General features: G+C 52.7%; 1 protein-coding gene across 1 annotated transcript in view; it reads right to left on the minus strand.

Annotated features, from left to right (window-relative positions):
* RAB6B (RAB6B, member RAS oncogene family) overlaps positions 1-18,078 on the minus strand; it is a 55,311-nt gene that overhangs the window by 21,892 nt on the left and 15,341 nt on the right. The window contains exon 2 of the mRNA XM_068547314.1: positions 6,363-6,421. Within this exon, the coding sequence (XP_068403415.1) occupies positions 6,363-6,421 (59 nt within the window). The remainder of the gene's footprint in view (positions 1-6,362; positions 6,422-18,078) is intronic.

The following is an 18,078-nucleotide window of genomic DNA, read 5'->3' on the forward strand; positions in this document are numbered from 1 at the left end:
GACCCCGGAACCCACAGGACTTTTAGAGGCCCAGAAAAATGTTTTTGTTTTTTAACTTTTTAAATTTTAATTTCTTTTAAAATCAAAAGAAAAAAATGAATATAATAATAATGATATATAATAATGAATCCAGCCTGTATTGTCTTCATCTTTATAACAATACAGTTATAAAATATAATTTACATACATTATATATATTTGTGTGTATATATATATTGCTTTTTAATGAAGGAAGGAGCAAAGTCCCCGGGAAGGCAAAAGTGCCTAAGGCCGTGAAAGTCAAAAGGCAGCTCGGCCAGTAGCCCCTCCACAGGACCGCTAGGACCCTCCTCTCCAAAACGGCAGAGCCCGCCCCGGCACCGCCCCCCACGCATGCGCAGCACTGGATCATTGCGCCTGGGGCTCCCACCAAGGCTTCTCCTTCAGCATACTAGCCCTCCCTCCCACGCAGTGGCATCAGATCCTGCCTGCCCTTTCCCACTCAGCTCCCACCCTCTCCTCCAGGAAGCCTTCCACACCCACTACAACAGCCACTGATCCCTGCTTTGTCTGAAGCTCCACGCCCCCAAGGACCACAACACTCTTGACGAGCTTCACGCATTAATGTAGGATGGGAGAATGGGAGGATGAGCAGGGCGGTACCTGGACGATGACGGCAGCGCTGGTTACGATGTGAGCCTCAGCCCCATGCCAGCACTTCAGCCACAGACCACACTCCCCGGGGGAAGAGGCCACGTGAGGCCACCCCCTCACCTCTACCCGCCCCCCCGCCCAGGATCTGTCCTTGCAGAACTGCAGCCTGGCCACCCCACAACCGGACCTTGCCCTCAGAGCTGAGTGCCCAGCACAGTACAATGTGCACACACACCCTGGCAGATGGGACGGGTGCTGCGCTGTGTACCCCGGAGGCCAAGGGCCTAGCTGCCTTGCCTGGTGCCCTTGCAGCACGCCATTTGGCTCCTCTGAATCTCCTGCCTCTTGCTGACCAAGTGCTCCATGCTGTGGCCACAAAAGCCATCTCCCCTGGACCCTGCACGCCGACCCATCCACTCCTGTCTGACTGGCTGCACCTCCTCTTCAAGGTGGAGCCCTGGGCACCCCCCCCCCCCACCTATCAGAGGGAACCCTCTCTCCTGGTCTCTCTTGGCTGCTGTGGGCTCTGTGTGGGCTCACTCATCTCCTTACAGTGACCCCCTGACAGAACGGTGCTCAGTACCATCAGCAACCTACCCCCAAGTCCCCATCCCCTTCCTTTTCCCTGGCCCCGGCAGGGGAGGGGACCAGAGGGCAGCGCCCATGAGCGTGAGGCTGGGTGTCCAAGGAGGACATCTGGCTTGACCCATCCCCAGGTCCTTCTTCCTCACTGTGGCCCACTTTAGGCCCACCAGTGAAGGCGATGTGGAGACACTTTAGGTGTGGGGCTTGGCTGCCCAAGCCTGGCAGCCTCCAGACCACCTTCCTGAGTCTGGTTGGACAAACATTAGCAGAACTCGCTGCCCCGGAAAGAGAGACTTCAAAGCGTCCAGCCCCACGTGGATGACCCCTCACACACCATGGTCATCACAAACGCCCCCTCCCTGGGCACCTGGGATGTGCCGCTGTGGGACCCAGCGGGAGCTCGGCTCCCCTGAAAGGCCACCCGTGCTGCAGGGGTGAATTGTCGGGGTGGGGCAGGCGCTGGTTTGGGGGCTGCTGAGCAGCCAGATGGGCAGCGCCATAGCGTCAGTGACCAGGCCCCAGTAAACCTATTTACTTTATTAAATCAACTTACAAATGTTACATAAAGAAACATCTGATCATTCTGAAAAGCCCTGTAAGAACAAAAAGACTTGCTGCCAGATAGGCTCCTGGGGAAATGGCTTCCCCAGGTCAGATGCTGGGCCAGTAGCACGTGAAGCGCCAGAGGGGCCTGGAGCCTGGAGGGGTCTCCAATGGGATCAGATTGGGAGGTGCTGGGACATTGTGTAGTGGGTTGAAGAGTGTCCTCTTCCCAAATTCTGTCCACCTGGAATCTCAGAATGTGACCTTATTTGGAAAGAGGGTCTTTGTGAATGTAATTAGTTAAGGGTTTCAAGATAAAAAGTCATCCAGGATTTGGGGTGGGCCCTAAATCCGATGACTGGAAGTGGCAGGAAGGATTCCCTCCCAGGCCTTTGGAGAGAGCGTGGCTCTGCTCATTCCAGACTTCTAACCTCAGGAATTGTGAGAGAATAAACTTCTGTGGTTTTCAGCCACTTGGTTTGTGGCAATTTGCTATAGCAGTCCCAGGAAACTAATACACACCTAGCGGGGAGAGAGGAAAGCCCCCAGATCACTGAGGGGCTACGAGCAACTCAGGCAGTCCCTCGGCCTGTGAGGGCACAGTGGACACAGCCATGCTGTCCCCTTCCCGGAGGCACAGTGGGACCCAGGGCGTGCTCCAGTGCAGTCCTCCAGAGACACCCCCAGGAGCAGCTAGGTAGGCCCCAGCGGGCCGGGACCCACTAGGCTGCTTTCCTAACTTGTGCTGTGGTGGGAGGTCCAGGGACAGGCCGGGGGCTCTAACCTTGGTTATCAGTTCATCTCAGTCACCTCTGAGATTTAAAAGTGCTGATGCCTGACGCAGCCTGTGCATCTCCAGTCGTCCCCCCAGTAGATAATGCTAACGTGCAGCCAAGATGGGGGACCCATGAGAAACCCCAGGAAGAGGGCTGCTCCTGGATTCTCCCCTCTCACCCCCAGCCACCACCTGGGGGCCGGAAACCCCCCATTCTGGTTCTGTTGCAGGTTTCAAACAGGTAGACCAAGGGCCAGGCCCGCAGGTGGGTTTCACTGGCCACTGGGAGGGGAAAGGGGGTCTGGCCCACAGAGAGGCCCATGTCTCATCACAGCGCAGGTACCAGGGGTTTCTTCTTAGTACATTTTGAAAGACATTTTTTAGTTGGGATTTTATACAAGAGAATTGTTGCAGGCGTGAATCTCACCAGGCTGTAAGTCTTGACTTTTTGCTTCTTTAAGTGAGTGGATTTAGATGGGGTGACAGGTGGGTGGTGAGAGGCTGGGGAATGCACATGTCAAGAGGAGAACAAGGTACACGTGTGTGCAGGGGAAGTGCCAGGCAGGAGGCGGCAGGAGACCCGCTCTCCCAAGGCCACAGGTCAACAAGGCGGCATCTCCCCTGGGCCTGCCAGGAGGACAGGACCCCCGAGAGGTCTGGCGGGAAACCGCGCTCTGCGTGCCCGGGTCCTCGTGCCAGCTCCTTGGGGCCTCGGGCATGTTCAGCCCCAGACAGAGGGAGGACTCGCTGCCACCCAGGATGAGGTTGAACCCCCTCTACCCTCCATGCCCGGCTCAGGGCAGGGCCAGATTCTGTGGCCAGGTCATTTTCTCCTACTTCTCTGCAAACAAAGTAAGCACTTGATAAACATCTGTTGTCAGAATAAGTGAATAGGGGAGGGGGCGGGAGACAGAGCCAGAGACATACATAAGGATGGGAGGGGTGGAGCGGTGGATACGCCCTGGGAACTTTCTGGGCACCTCAGCTAATCAAGGCGGGGGTGGGGGCGCCCTGCTGGGCTGTACTGGTTGGTACACAGGGTATTTGTGGGCAGTGCTGGGGAGCGGTCAGCGTGGGGGGGCACAACTGGGAACATCCCCCAGGGCCCTCAGGCATCTCGTCTACTTCCCAAGTGCCTCTGCCACCATGTTAAGGAAAAGTAACATTTCCCCCTCTCCATCTCCAGAGAATTCACGAAAATGGGCCTGTGTGCACACACAACTGGAGCCCCAGCCTCCCAGCCTAACTACCATCTTAGAGGGTATTGGGAGAGAAGTTCTACCTGCAGCCAAAAAGAAAGTCAGAAAAGCCTGCAGTGGGGAGGGACTTGGGCTTTCTTCACTTTTTGCCAGGACACTGGACATCGACACTGGGCCACTGTGGCCGCTCAGTCAGATGGAGTCTAAGAACCAAAGCAGACAGGGCCTCTTGAAGCCACTGTGGTGGATTCTGACACCAGCTGACACCAGCTGTGGGCAGGCCCTGTTCTGGACCCATGAATGCAGAGGTGGATCCGAGGGGTCCTGGCCTCAGCCAAGCTGAGACCCCATCCAGCAGCCAGAGCAGTAGGAGTTCCTGTAGGGCTGGGAGGCCAAAGGAGCCCTGAGGACAGTGTGCGAGGGAAGATGGAGCCGTGGAGGGGTGCAGAGCATGAGGAGGGTCCTGACCACAGACAAACATGTGCTCTGAGCCTTGATGAGTCAGAGGAATTTTTCACAGCAGAGGAGAGAAGAGGGAAGGGCATTCCAGCAGAGGTGACACCACGAGCCGAGGCATGGAAGTGGGACAGTGTCACTGAGTGGGGAGCAGCAAGCAGGGAGGCCCGCTGGACCATGGGATATGGGACAAGCAGTGGGCCATAGGAGGTGACACCGGAGACTCAAACGACATGGGGAGGAGTTGAGGCTTTGATCCACACCAGTGAAGACCACTGCAAAGGCTCTGAGGCCATCTCTACTGCCCACCACTTCCAAGAACACCAGCCAGCCAAGAGCATCGCTTATTATCAATGGGACATCAACAAGAAGTATTGTAAGTAACTTAATGTTTGAAAAATCAAATAATCAAAATAATATCTGTGAGATCATTCACTGACACACACACACATGCACATGAACACACACACAAATATGCAAGTACCAAGTCAGACTTAAGAACTGAAGTTAGAGCTGTGATTCGGACGCAAAGCGATGCAGTAGGACTCCCCTTACAGGGAGGAGAGGGCTCTGCAAGCCTGCCGTGGTACAGAGCCTGGCCTGTACCAAGCAAGACAAAGCGTGGCTGAGATAATCATCCCAGAGCAGATGTCCAAGGCTGTGTACATCACTCGGGGCCCCATGTCCTTACCCTTCAGTCAATTCTTACCAAGTCCACTAGTTACCTGGTATTTCAGATGACAGCAGAGGAAAAGTAGGGATTTAGAGGGAGGCAGAGAAAGGGGCTGTGTATGAGGCAAAGATGCTGATTGGTCCAGAGTGAGACAGACAGACTAAAGAGTAGACAGAGAACTGTAATCCGCAGTGGGCTGTGCTCTGCATGCTCCGTAGGTCCCGGGAGGTGGGAGACCTCGTAGCACTGCAGTCCCCAGTGCGTTCTATAAATATTTATCCTTTGAGGACTCGATGACAAAAGGATCCCATGACCAAATACATCTGGGAGATCCTGCACACTACATCTCTCTTTCAGCAAATCAAAACCATACACTGATGTAGTAAAAGGCCCTGAGAAGTCCTGCAGTAGAAAAGTAGATTTACTTTCGTTCACCAGTGTTCCCTAAGCCCCGAACCCTTCTCCCTGCCTTTTTTTCCTCAAATAACACCTACTAACATCCCTTGGAACTACTATCTCACAGAACCCACTGGCTTAGAAAATTGAATTATTATTTGTGTCTGTCTTAAGGAAGAAAACAATATATTTTTTTCTTAAAAATAGTTGAAATGATTAAGTTTGGTGCCTTGTGATAACAGCTTTAGTTACAGGGGAAATTCACTTCATTTGCTCATCAGCGGTGACAGGAAAGTGAAATCTTACTGACCTTCAAGAGCTCAGCCTTAGGCTACGTGGAGCCACCTCTGGTTGATTCCAGACCACCCTTGAGAGCCAGGAGCACACAGGTCACTCTATCCAGCCTCCTGCCCATGTAGAGCAGTGCAGGCCCATCACACCAGCCTCTCCAGGGAAGGAAGTGCCCCAGCAACCGTGTGTGTGTGTGTGGGGGGTGTGTGCGTGTGTGTGTGGGGGCGGGGGTGTGTGGGGGTGTGTGTGCGTGTGTGCGTGTGTGTGGGGGTGTGCGTGTGTGGGTGTGGGTGTGTGTGGGGGTGTGTGTGGGTGTGTGTGTGCGTGTGTGCATGTGTGTGTGGGTGTGCGTGCGTGTGTGTGCGTGTGTGTGCGTGTGTGTGCGGGTGTACGCACTCATGAAGGTCCAGCGCACAGCCACGCTGGAGGAGCAAGTTCTCCTACTGCTCTTTCACGTCCCTCATTTTGCATCTTGCCCATCCTCCTCCAGATGATGATGCCCCCAAGAAACCAAACACTGTCATGGTTTAGACCCGCCAGAACACAGACTGAAAGGTGTCCTTTCTCTACTGGAAACATTTCCCTTACTGAGGTTTGGATCTTCAGAAGGGCCCAGGGTCTTCACCGGGCTGGGACCAGTGTGCAGATGGGAAGCTCCTCCAAGGCAAGATGGATGCCCTAGGTCCCAGGAATGCCCCACTCTCATCCTAGCATCAGTGACCCTGGGAGGGAGGCTGGCATGGTGTCCAGGTGGCTGTCAAGGCCGCAAACACCGCGGGGCTTGGTGGGGGGCAGGGACCCAGGAACTCACCTGGTACGTGTTGTCGAAGCTGTCATACATGAACCGCGTGATCAGAGACGTCTTTCCGACTGTAAAACAACAAGAAGAGAGGGGTTTAGCCGTGATCCGAGCTAGGCTCCTGTAAACACATTTCACGTGACAAAAACAGATAATGAAACAAAAAAGCCCAGAGGAAAAGATGAGACGCAGAAACGGAAGTGGGAGGTGGGACCCCCAGAGAGGGACATTGAGGTGAGGCGGCCGAGTCTACACTGGGCGGGCTGCAGGGGCGTACCTGCCAGGCACCAAGGAGGAGGCCTCCCCCTGCCCTGTGAACTCTTACCACCCAAATCCAGGTCTTCCTTGACCCATAAGAGCCCAACTGATGCAAGAGCCATACATGAAGAATCAGAGCAAGTGTGTGCATTACAAGATGCTCCTGTCACATGGGCCCACGCTCACCTGGAAATACTGCCTTGCTCTTGGTCACAGGCTAGGATGGAGACATGCTCCTTTATTTCAGCCTGGGCACTGATGAGGAAGGTGGCTTTCCAAGGAACCATGGGGCAGGGGAAGTAAAGGATTCCCCAGTGTCTCTCTTGGGCAGGACTATTTTTCATGACGTGTGCCTGACTGTCCATTTCCTCGCAGGGTGTTTAGCATCCCCGGACCTTGCTGGGTAAATGCCTTCAGGATCCCCCGTCACTGTGACAAGCCTGAACTCCCCTGCACATTTGCAAATGCCCTCTAAGGGGCAGTAACACCTCCAACGGAGAACCACTGGTATGGCTAAAAGAACCAGGAAGTCTCTTCGGAATCCCATAAATGCTGCTAATTTCCCAGATTGCAGGGTTTGGCTTCTGACCTAACCCTGTGCAGGTCCCCTGAGGCCTGGCTGTGGCGGAAATGCCTGCTGCAGCATTTGTGAGCATCTGGGTGGGAAGGAAGGGCGATAGGAATATTTGTTAGGTCAGGCCCAGCATGGAGTGCTACTCCGTCCCACCGAGTCTCAGCCATGGCCCTGGGAGGCTCAGAGGGGGACCGGACCAGCTGAGCTTGGCTCAGAGCTCCCTGTGCTCCGGGCTGCTGAAGACAGATAACTCTGGCAGGGAACGCAAGAGAGCCAGCGCCCAAGAGCTCTCATTCCGCCTCTCCCCGATTCTCAGACGGGATGTCCACAGGCTGGGCCTGGAAGGGTGGCTGGTCACTGCCTGGACGGAGCAGGGCAACCCAGTGGGGTTCCTCCGGGAAAGGTCCTTTTCCAGTTCGGAAGCCTCACTAGTGCACCAGCTGAGTGCAGTCCTCTCCCAACAGCCAGCACTTGTAAGGGAAGGGCAACTGTCTTCCACGGGGAGAAGACACGCTGCTCGGTTCCAGGCCCTCCCAGACCTCGCCCTTCGGGTCTCTTCATTGGGCTGTTCCTGATTTGTATCTTTCATAGTAAAACTGTAATTGTAAGTAGAGTGCTTTCCTGAGTTCTGTGAGTTATTCTGGTGAATTATGGAACCTGAGGAGGGTCGTGGGCACCCCCAGATTTGTAGCCAGCTGGTCAGAAGTGCGGGTGCTCCTGGGGACCCCACTCGCAGCTTGTGTCTGAGGTGGGTGGCAGTCTAGTTGGGGACTGTGCCCTTAAACCTGGGCACTCTGACACCAGCTCAGAGCGGGCAGCGCCAGGACTGGATTACAGTACACCCGCTGGTGTCCGAACAGCCTCGTTTCTCTTCTCAGTATCTCCGGGGTGAGCAGTAATACACCCAGGATCTCTGGTAAGTGTACCTGGAAACTGCCCTTTGAGCTTCTAATAAAAATTAAATCTGTAAAGTGCTTTCCAATTGTTTTAAATCTCCACTTAAACTCACACGAAGGTGAGAAGTGGGGGCTTCCCACACCCGGAGGATCGGCTCTGAGGCTGGGAACTGCTTAGGGGACCGACCACAGGGTGAAAAGTGGAGCACCCTGAGCCAGCAGGAGGAGGATGAAATCAGGGAGCGCACGGCATCCTCCTTTTCCAACAGACAGCGGAAAGTTCCTTCCTGCTCGGGAAGAGAGGTACTGCAGGGCCCCCTGGCAGCTCCCCTCGGTGGTGACACACAGCACCCCACACCCTGGCGAAAGGGACACGGTCCTCTTCTCCAGCAGGCTCTCCCCTGGGGCAGCTGAGCAGGCGGGGAGGAGAGACAGCGGAATCCCCAAAAGCCACTAAAGGAACAGGAGGTTCACAGAGGAGCTGAGAGATTAGAAAGCCCTGCAAGGCTTCTCTGCAAAGTCCCCCTTCTTGAGGCGCCAGCCACTGCCAGTGGCTTCATAGTGGCTTGCAGGGCGACTGCTAGGTGGGAGGAGAAAATGCCAAAGAAACAAGTAGTGTCCTGGGACTGTGCAGGAGGAACTTTTAGGTGTGGGGTCCTGGCCAGTGCCAGTATTTTCTGAGCTTTCTCACAGTCACCATTAACAGGCAACACCTGAACCCTCTATTTACGGAGTGCGTCAGGCACACCCCAAGGCTGTGCCAGGCACAGATTTACACGACAGCAGTAAACAGAGGAGACGGGACACCCGCCTACCTGAAGCTTGCAGGACTTCTGTGTTTGCGGCAACGCTGTACTAAGCCCTTAAGACCACCCTGGTTAGTCCCCAACCCTGAAGCAGGTACTCATGCACCCCCATTTTATACAAGGGGAAATGAGCTGACAGCTCCTTGCCTAGGGCCAGAGCTGAGCAGGGCCAGGATAAGGTGGTCAGACCAGGGACTGAGCTCCTACCCCTGACGCTCCTCAGCATCTTTGGGTCATGCTGGGTTTCAGGATTCTGCCAGGTCATTATTGCCACCACTGTAGATGTCACGGAGCTCCGGGAATAGCCTTGCCAAGTCAAGGCACTTTTTTCTTGTGATGGGCTGGAGGCAGGGCCTCTCCCTACTCAGGCAGTGCTTGACCCAATATGCAAGGCCAGAAACTGGGAATTCAGGCACGTGTTGGGCAAACAGAGGGCTCAGCAAAGCAACGATGGATGGGTTAGGACACCTGGGGCCCAGAACCCCAACTGAGGCCTGGACTGAATGACAGCCTCGTTATCAAAAGAGGATGATTTCTTCTCACTCTTCTAGGTGGTTTTTCTCATTTCTCAGAGCAGAAGCCCTCCTCTTCCCTGCCTCAGAGCTTCCCCAGGACCACCCATACTCTTTCCACGGCTGCCAGGACAACATGGCTGAGACCCTGTCTGAACTTGTCAGCTTGGCCTCCCTGCTTAGAGGCCTCTAACTGCTCATCCTCCCCACGGCCTCAGTGTGCACCCTTTACTGCAGGCAAGTGTGCATCAACACCATGGCTGGTGTGTCCTGTCCCGGCCCCAACTTGAGCCAGGCCTCCACCCTGACCCATGGCCCCGGAGCTCCAGGGTGGGGCTCACCAGCCTGCAGGGGACCAACGAGCCCTCAGAGCAGAGCCCAGGCAACACTATGCAGCACCAACAGCAGGAAAGGTGCCTCCATGCTTTGTCCCTAGGGCCCTGAGGCAGAGCTTTACAAAGGAGCCCCTCGCCCACTGCTGCCCTGGCATCACGTAAAGGAGCTGGCTGGGTAAAGGGGCCGCCCCATGCACTTCCTGAGTCCACACCCCACCCTCAACAACTGCTCTGGGTGGAAGGTGCTGGAACCTGGGTATGAAGAGCCTGCACAGCCCACCTACCTGGCCACTCTCGTCTCACCGCAAAGGGCAGCGTGACAGCTGGAGCCGTCACCTGACTGGGCACCACCACTGGGCCAGCCGAGGGGAGGCCCAAGAGGGCAGCGCATTCAAGCAGCTCAGGCAGGGCTGGGTGGGGGGAGAGGTGGGAGACCCTCCCCCTGAGGCCCCCCGCCCTCCTGAGGCCCCTTGCAGCCTGTGGGAGGGCCGTCCTCCCCACACAGCCCTGTTCTCAAGGTCATACTGTTCCACTGCCCTTCTAACAACTGCTCTCGGACACCACTGCAGCAACGTGGAGCTCTTTCCCAGGGCAGAGATTCAGCTCTACTGGAAGGATTTTATTAAAAATAAGCAGGCAATCATTATTGAGCTTTTTTCTCTCTGCTCATGGCTCAGCAATATTCTTATAATCTGGTGGTTTAATCCCACATGATTAAGCAGGGAGACGTACTTTCCCTCTTTCACCCAAATGAGGGTGAGAAAATTCATTCCTGAGCACTTACTAGGAGCCTCTAGAAAGAAGGAATGGAAACGCTAACTCTTACTGGGATTCTGCTCAGCGCCAGATAAGAAATTCTTAGGTTTCCTCATTAATCCTCATCATGATCCAATGAGGTGGTTCTTATCCCCAAGGTCACATGGCTGGGAAGCAGTGGAGCTGACGTATAAAACCAGATATGACGCCAAAGACCTCACCTCATGAATGACATCGCGCTGGTTTATGGGAAGGTCTGACCAGCAGCAAAGCAGGAGATCACAAAGGGTGGGGGCCCAGGGGGCTGGGCATCAGGAAGGCTGCAAGGGCAGCTGTTGAACTGTGGGAAGGGGGGTCAGGGGAGACCAGGTATTTCGGGCGGAGGGAACAGTGGGAGCAAATGCACACAGGCAGGAAGATAAAAAGCTTGTGCAAAGAGATGAGAGGCAACAAGGTCAAGGTCATTTCCCCTGTCCTTTGTCTCAGGGAAAATGGGGCCAGACCAGGTGTGTAAGGAGAGGGGTAAACGACAAACACTGTTCAAGGAAGCTATGTGTGGCCACTGAGTTGATTTAAACCAAAATCCATCTCTGGGGCCAGCTGTAGAGGAAGGGAAGGGACGGACAGATAGAGGCAAGCCCAGTGGGGCAGGGGCTAGATGGCCGGGCCATGTGGCCACATCAAGGAGCACGATTCTCTCCCAGGGGTGGCAGGAGCCTCCCAAAGGTCTTAAGCAGAGAGGTGGTGGGAAAGGTGTGGCAGCTTATAATGGCCATGATGGCTCACAAAATATGCCCCATACCGTGTGCTCTTCTTACAATGTACCACAGACACTCTATCCAGAGGTAAATCTGTGGGCCTGTGACTGTGGCAGAAATGGCACCGTGTGTGACTCAAAGGCGAGGTTAGAAAAGGCAGCACAGCTTCGGTCTGGAGTGCTCCAGCTCCCTCACACTCTGGAAGCTAGCCCTTCAACCCAGCCGCCATGCTCTGAGGAAGCCCAAGGCAGCCTACACGTGGGAGAACCACATGGAGACACCCATGTGCGAGAAACGGAGGCCTCCAGCCAGCAGCCAACAGCCAGAAGACCTGTGGGTGGGCGAGCCTTCAGATGACTCAAGCCCCAGCCTTGGAGCCATCAAAGTGGAACAGAGGCACCCTTTCCCTGCTAGGACCTGCCCAAACTATAGATTCCTGAGCAAAGTAAATATTTTCATCCTCTTGAGCCACTAAGTTTGGGGTGGTTTGTTATAGAGTATTAGGTAATCAGAGCAACAGTTCTGTGCTTTAGGAAGAAAACTTACACTTCTAAGGGGGGAAGGGCCTACAGGGGCCAGATTGGGGGCAGGAATCCAGCGAGGGATGGCGGATCTCAGTTAAAGCAAAGGCAGTGGCGCTGGGGAGAAGTGGAGAGCAGAGGAGAGTGACAGGACCTAGTAACTGGTCAGACTCAGAGGAGAGCCCAGGATGCCTCCCTGACACCTGGCTTTGTGACTAGCACATGATGGGGCCATTCCTTAAGCCCAAGCAAACTGGACAAGGAGCAAACACCAAGTCATCACTCTGGATTCAGGTCACCCATAAAAGCTTTCTTTAAAATTGTCAGACCAAAGCACAAATACCAGCACTACATTCAGAAAAAAATCATTACATAATGATGGGTAATAATCATGCAACCTCATGAGCTGAGGATCTAAGCTTATTTTCCATTATTGATGTCACCACGGAACAGTCCTTTCCTTACCCACATCTAAGCTTCGGGCCCAGAGGTCTTGCAAACCCGTGGGCTGTCCCAATGAGCTCGGTTCCACACACCCTGAAGTTCCACCAGTGCAAGGTGGCCCTACACAGTCAGCTAGCAGCACCCACCTGGACCTCACCCATGGGGGCCACTCACTCCACCAGCCTCCCATGGGCCCCAGTCCCCATCTCAGTGGCAGGTCCCAGGTAAAGAGATTTTTGTACATTCAGGTGGCTTCTAGGTAGCTGCAGAGGACGTGAGGCCTCTCTACTCATTCAACAAACACCCAGTGGGGGCTTACTCCGTGCTAGGCCCAGGCTAGGCGCAGAATTCACAGTGAGAAGCAGATGTCCTTCTGCCCTACGGCAGCCCTCACCCAGTGGCAGAGCCAGATTCAGGTGCAAACACCTAAGATGCGAGGCAACTTGAGAGGGGGTACTGCGAGGCCAACAAAAAGGCAAGGCCACTCTCTGCTGGGGAATTGCAGAAGCATCCTGCAGGCGGTGGCATTTGGGCTGGGTCTTGATTGGTGAAGACGAGGCATCAGGGGGACAGCATTCCCAGGAGAGGGACCAGAGGGGTCTGGTGATGTGAGGCTGAGGTGTCCTCTGCATACAGCTGTCCCTTACCCACATCTCGCCATGGCTGCCACGTGAAGCCAGACTCCCAGGGCTTTGGGGTCAGTGCCTATGAGAGTTGCCGGGCGTGGCTGGTGCCCGGGCCACAGGCTGACAGCTGAGTGGGCTGTGAGCCCCCAGACTCCCACTCCGACACTGTCTCGCTCCAGGAAGCACCCCTCTCCGCCCTGTCACCCCCACTGCGGGTGAGGGTGGAGGTGGAAAGACTGCCGTGAGGGCCAGTAATGGGGCAATATGTGAGGCAGAGCGCAAGAAGTTCGCTGGAGACTTGGTAGAGGGTCTGCCAAGGCCTGGCAGCGTGTGCCCCACCCCTGGGGTCCCCCCCACCGAGCCACACCCAAACCTTGCCCCACAATCTGTGCCCAGCTGCTCACTCACGTTTGCTGCCCACACCAGCGCAGGGGAGCCGCTGGATGGTCAGTGGGGTCCCCCCTGGTCCTCCTCGGGGTCACAGAGCTGGGCCCAGTGCGGCAGGCAGGAAAGATGTGGCAGAGGTCACTGCCATCTCTAGGCTGCCCTGGCGGGCTGCCCACCTCTCAGACACTTGTGTTTTTAGGAAAGCAGTCCCCATGCCAGGGAAAGGGTCTCTGCATTCTTGGCCCATAGTCCCATCAGCCTGCCCAGGTCAGAGAAGGTCCGAAGCTGTCACAAGGTGGCCCTCGGGGCTGAAAAGGCAAATCTGCTTCCCCAGGGCTCAGACCAGCAATCCATTCCTACGATGGGCCCAGCTAACTCAGGTGTCCCATCAGCTCAGTTTGCAGAACACAGATGGGAAATGCTGGGGAGTGCTGGGAAGGGCCTGCCATGGAAGGGCCCAGTCCTCATCCTGATGCTGGGAAGGAGGCCAGTCCCTTCCTGGTCCAGTGCCCCTGCTCTGCAGGGGCCTGGGGAGATGGCTCCACCAGTCCCATGCACCTCCCTGCCTACCAAGTCCCCCATTCCTGGCCTGACCATGGGGTGCACAGCCCCCAGGCCCTGTGGTGATAAGACGAACAGCTGGAGACACCAGCTTCATCTGTCTGATCCTTGTTTCCTTTTGTTCTATTTTCACAAACCAGGAAACCCAGCCCTGCCCTCCTGCAAGGTGGAGAAGCATGGGGGGCTGGGCTCCGGGCTCCTGCTGCACACCCCACCCTGCCACCTCATGCTCAGAAGAGCTGCTGCAGAATAGGGCTCTGCCAGCTCCTACCTGAGCCCTGAGGCGCCAGCTGGCTCACCATAGGCTAAATGAGGAAACACGTGAAAATCCCATTTCAAACCATCCCCCCAAAGACTCAGGCGGTAATTAAGAAATATGCAAAGCTCTTAATTGGACACTTTAATTAAGTGCGTTAATTCCCTCTGCCAGAGGATGCTCAGTCACCTGGGCCTCACCGGGGACCCAGGGAAGACAGAACAGAGGAGGGAGGAGGGAGGAGGGAGGAGGGAGGAGGGAGGAGGGAGGAGGGAGGAGGGAGGAGGAGGGGTCGCAGGACAGTGGTAGGGGCTGGTCCGGCCCAGGCCCTTTCTCCTGCTCCAGCTGGGAGCCTGGTCCATCCCCGACGCTCTCGCTTCCCCACTGTCCTCCAACTGTCCGCATCTGCTCTGTCTGAGCCCAGTGATGCCAGGAAAGCCTGCCCTGGGTCAGTGGCTGTGGGGTGTCATCCACTCCCTCCCCCCACCAACATATATCTCACCTCTGCCACTCACTGAGCTAAGAGGTCATTATTCCAACGAGGTCAGGCTAGATGGTCTTTAAGGGCTGCTTCCAGTTTGAGGCGTGACAATGCTTACCAAGCCTGAAATGCAGCTAGATAAAAGGACCAAGGGAGGGGCTCATTTCCAGCTGTGGGCAGAGTCCCTCTGACCCTTGGGTCTCGCTAACCTTCAAACATTTCATCCCATTCCCACTCCCACCTCCACCAGCCCAGGCTGGTGAGCCCTGAGAGCCCAAGAAGGGGCTGTGCTCCGCTGTCTGCTCTGGTGGGAGGGCAGAGGGGCACGGAGGCCAGGGAGGGTGCACCAGGCTGCGCGTTGGCATGACTGCTGTGCCCAGGAGTGTTCGCACTCATCTGATAGCCTGGGTTAACCCTCTCCATTTTTCCCCCACAAAAGGATCACCGGTGACTATATTATTTAAAATAATATCAGGATACAGTAGCTTCCTATCAATAACAATAGTGGATAGCTGCCCAGTTCCTTTGAATGCCCCTACTGTGTTGGGGAGGTCTAAAGCCATCCTCCCCAATGCAAGAGCCTCCCTTGCAGCTCTGTTGTAGGCATCCGACCTAGACTTCTCGCATCAGATGCTCACGTGAGACTCACCAGAAATGACCGACATGAATCTAGTGAGGTGTGGGATGTCCCTGGATTCTGATGTGGGTTTCAACGTCAGCCTTTGACAGTACCCAGCAGAGGGACTGTGTCTCTCCCTGGACCAGTCCTGGTGTGACTCAGGCTGCTGCTCCAAGCCTGGTTCTCTGACTCTGACCCTCCCAGAGACTCTGCGCTCCCCAGTCATTGCTCTGATACACTGTCTGCTTGAATCAGCTGGAGAGTGAGAGTAGATTTCTCTTATTTGCAACTAAGAATTTTGAGAGGGGTATAAGGGAAAGGATAAATAAGCTAAAAAGAGAAGGCTAGAGCAAAAAGTTTGTTCACAGACATACATCTTAAAGTATATTATCTGATCATTAAAGTCAGACTAAGAAACTGCCTGAGCTCTCTGGAGGTCAGAGCAAAAAAAAAAAAAAAAAAAAAAAAAGCTAACGTGATCAACTGTATGATTCACAGTATTCATAAGACAAGACCAAACTAGTTGTTAATGATGAGATTGTAATAAGAGCTGGATAGCAGAAAGTTCTTGCAGAGAGTCCAGAGCACAGAAATCATGCAGCAAATTTACGTTTATATAATTAATTGCATGAACATCACAGATGAAAATCAAGAATACTAACTAGACCAGACAACACTCCTGTCCAAGCCAATGTTCTCACTCATGGGCCCAGACCAGTGTCCCCTACAAATAAATGATTAAATGAAAAAACAAAGACCCAAGATGTTAGCTTCCAGTCATCAGATTTATCTTCTCACTGGAAACAATCAAAAGACAGACAAAATATATGAAACAATGATTTTCAAGACAGTACATAAGGGCAGTAAAGGACAGTAAACCCTGAGAGACATGAAGCAAATCAAGTGAGCCCCCCAACTGCCCCCAAATTGTTGCCTTGAGAAAACTTCAGGACATGGCACAGGGAATGGGGAGATAGAGCTGAGAGTCTGGAGAAAACAAGGCAGCTGAAGTTCACAAGAGAGGAAAGAGGTGCACAGAGGGAGAGAGAACACCAGAGGTCTGCAAAGCGGCTCCCTTAAGTCTTCAGCTGAGGACTGATCAGCAAAGGTGTGTAAAGAAACTGCTCAAGACTTGGGAAAGAACCACCCAAATGGATTAAAAAGGAAACAGTACCTGGCATCTACATAGGCCTGGGATAGTGCCTGTTCCTACCAGCCAGAGTGAAAAGCTTCCTCATTCATGGGACATTGGGAGAGAACTCTGAAGGGCTGTGCCTCAAGAGTGGGAAATAATTAGCCCCAGACTGAGCACCACTCCAGTCCCAGCTAACAAATCCTAAGAATTTATAGGAATACAAAAACCATCCAATACACAACATGACAAAATTCACAATGTCTAGCATCCAATAAAAAATTACCAGGCACAAAAAGAAGCAATAAAATAAATCCTTAATAAGGAGAAAAAAATCAGTCGAAACTGACACAAATGTTAGAATTAGCAAACAAAAATATTAAAAAAAACAATTATTATGACTGCATTTCATATGTTCAAAAAGTTAAACAGAGATGTGGAAGATATTTAAAAAGACACAAATCATCCTTCTAGAAGTAAAAACTACAATGTGGGAAACGAAAAATACACTAGATGGGCTAGCAACAGATTAATCCCAGATTAAACGCAGAAGAAAAGATCAATGAACTTGAAGACAGAGTAATATCTAAAATAAAACACAAAGTAAAAAGAATAGAAATAAATCACTGGAACACTAGTGAGCCATAGGATGACATCAAGTAGACTAACATACATGTATTTGGAGTCCTTGAAGGATTTGAAGAAAGTTTTACTGAAAATATTACAAATTTGAGAGAAAATGTAAACCACAGGTCCAAAAAGTTCAACGAACCCCAAGCAAAGGAAACATAGAAGACACCACACAAAGGCACATCATAATCAAATTGCACCAAATCAGTGATAAAGAGAAAATCATAAAAGTAGCCAGGGAAAAATGACACACTATATACAGGGAAACAAAGATAAAGAAGACAGCAACTTCTCCCCAGACACAATGCAAGCAAGAAGACAATGGACCAATATCTGTACAGTCCTGAAAGAAAAACTTATCAACCTAGAATTCTGTAACTTTCAGACATATACTATATAACATCTTTCAAAGACAAGGATGAAATAAAAACTTTTTCAAATACTCAAAAGCTGATAGAATTCATCAGCAGCAGACCTGCACAGGTAGTACTCCAGGAAAAAGTGAAATGACACCAGATGGAAATGTGGGTCCACATAAAGTAATAGTGAACACAGGGAATGGTCACTTCATGGGAAAATGTGTAAGATTTCTTTTGTATCATTGAAATCTCTTTAAAAGATAACTGACTGTTTAAACAGAAATAACAAGAATATATTGGATCACAGGCCTAAGAAAACATAGAATAAAAATCTTTGTTACCTTGTCAGAAACCATGCAAACCAGAAGAAAATGAACTGACATCTCTGAAGTACTGAAAGAAAAATATTGTCAACATAGAATTTTATACCCAGCAAAAATATTTCAAAAATGGAGTTGATATAAAGAAGTCAGATGCCAAGACAATTTCTTGCTAGCAGATCTACAACACAAGAAAGGAAGTTCTTTGGGCAGAAGGAGCAAGACACCTACACACTCACGCTTACATCACACATGGTCAGCACACACACTGACAGGCCTGGATTTTACTCTTGGCTCTGCCACTTATTTGCTGTGTGACCTTGAGTTAGTTACTATCCTCTCTGAGGCTCAGCATCCTCATTTGTACAATGGAGGCAGAAGTGCCTATCTCACAGAAGTGCTATGAATCCCACAAGAGCAGTAAAATGTTAACATTCTGGGTGGAAGGCATGTGAGAAGTCTTCATACTAGTCTTACAACTTTCTATAAGCCTAAAC

The sequence above is a fragment of the Eschrichtius robustus genome, chromosome 6, assembly GCF_028021215.1.
Source record: "Eschrichtius robustus isolate mEscRob2 chromosome 6, mEscRob2.pri, whole genome shotgun sequence".
Lineage (NCBI taxonomy): Eukaryota > Metazoa > Chordata > Mammalia > Artiodactyla > Eschrichtiidae > Eschrichtius > Eschrichtius robustus.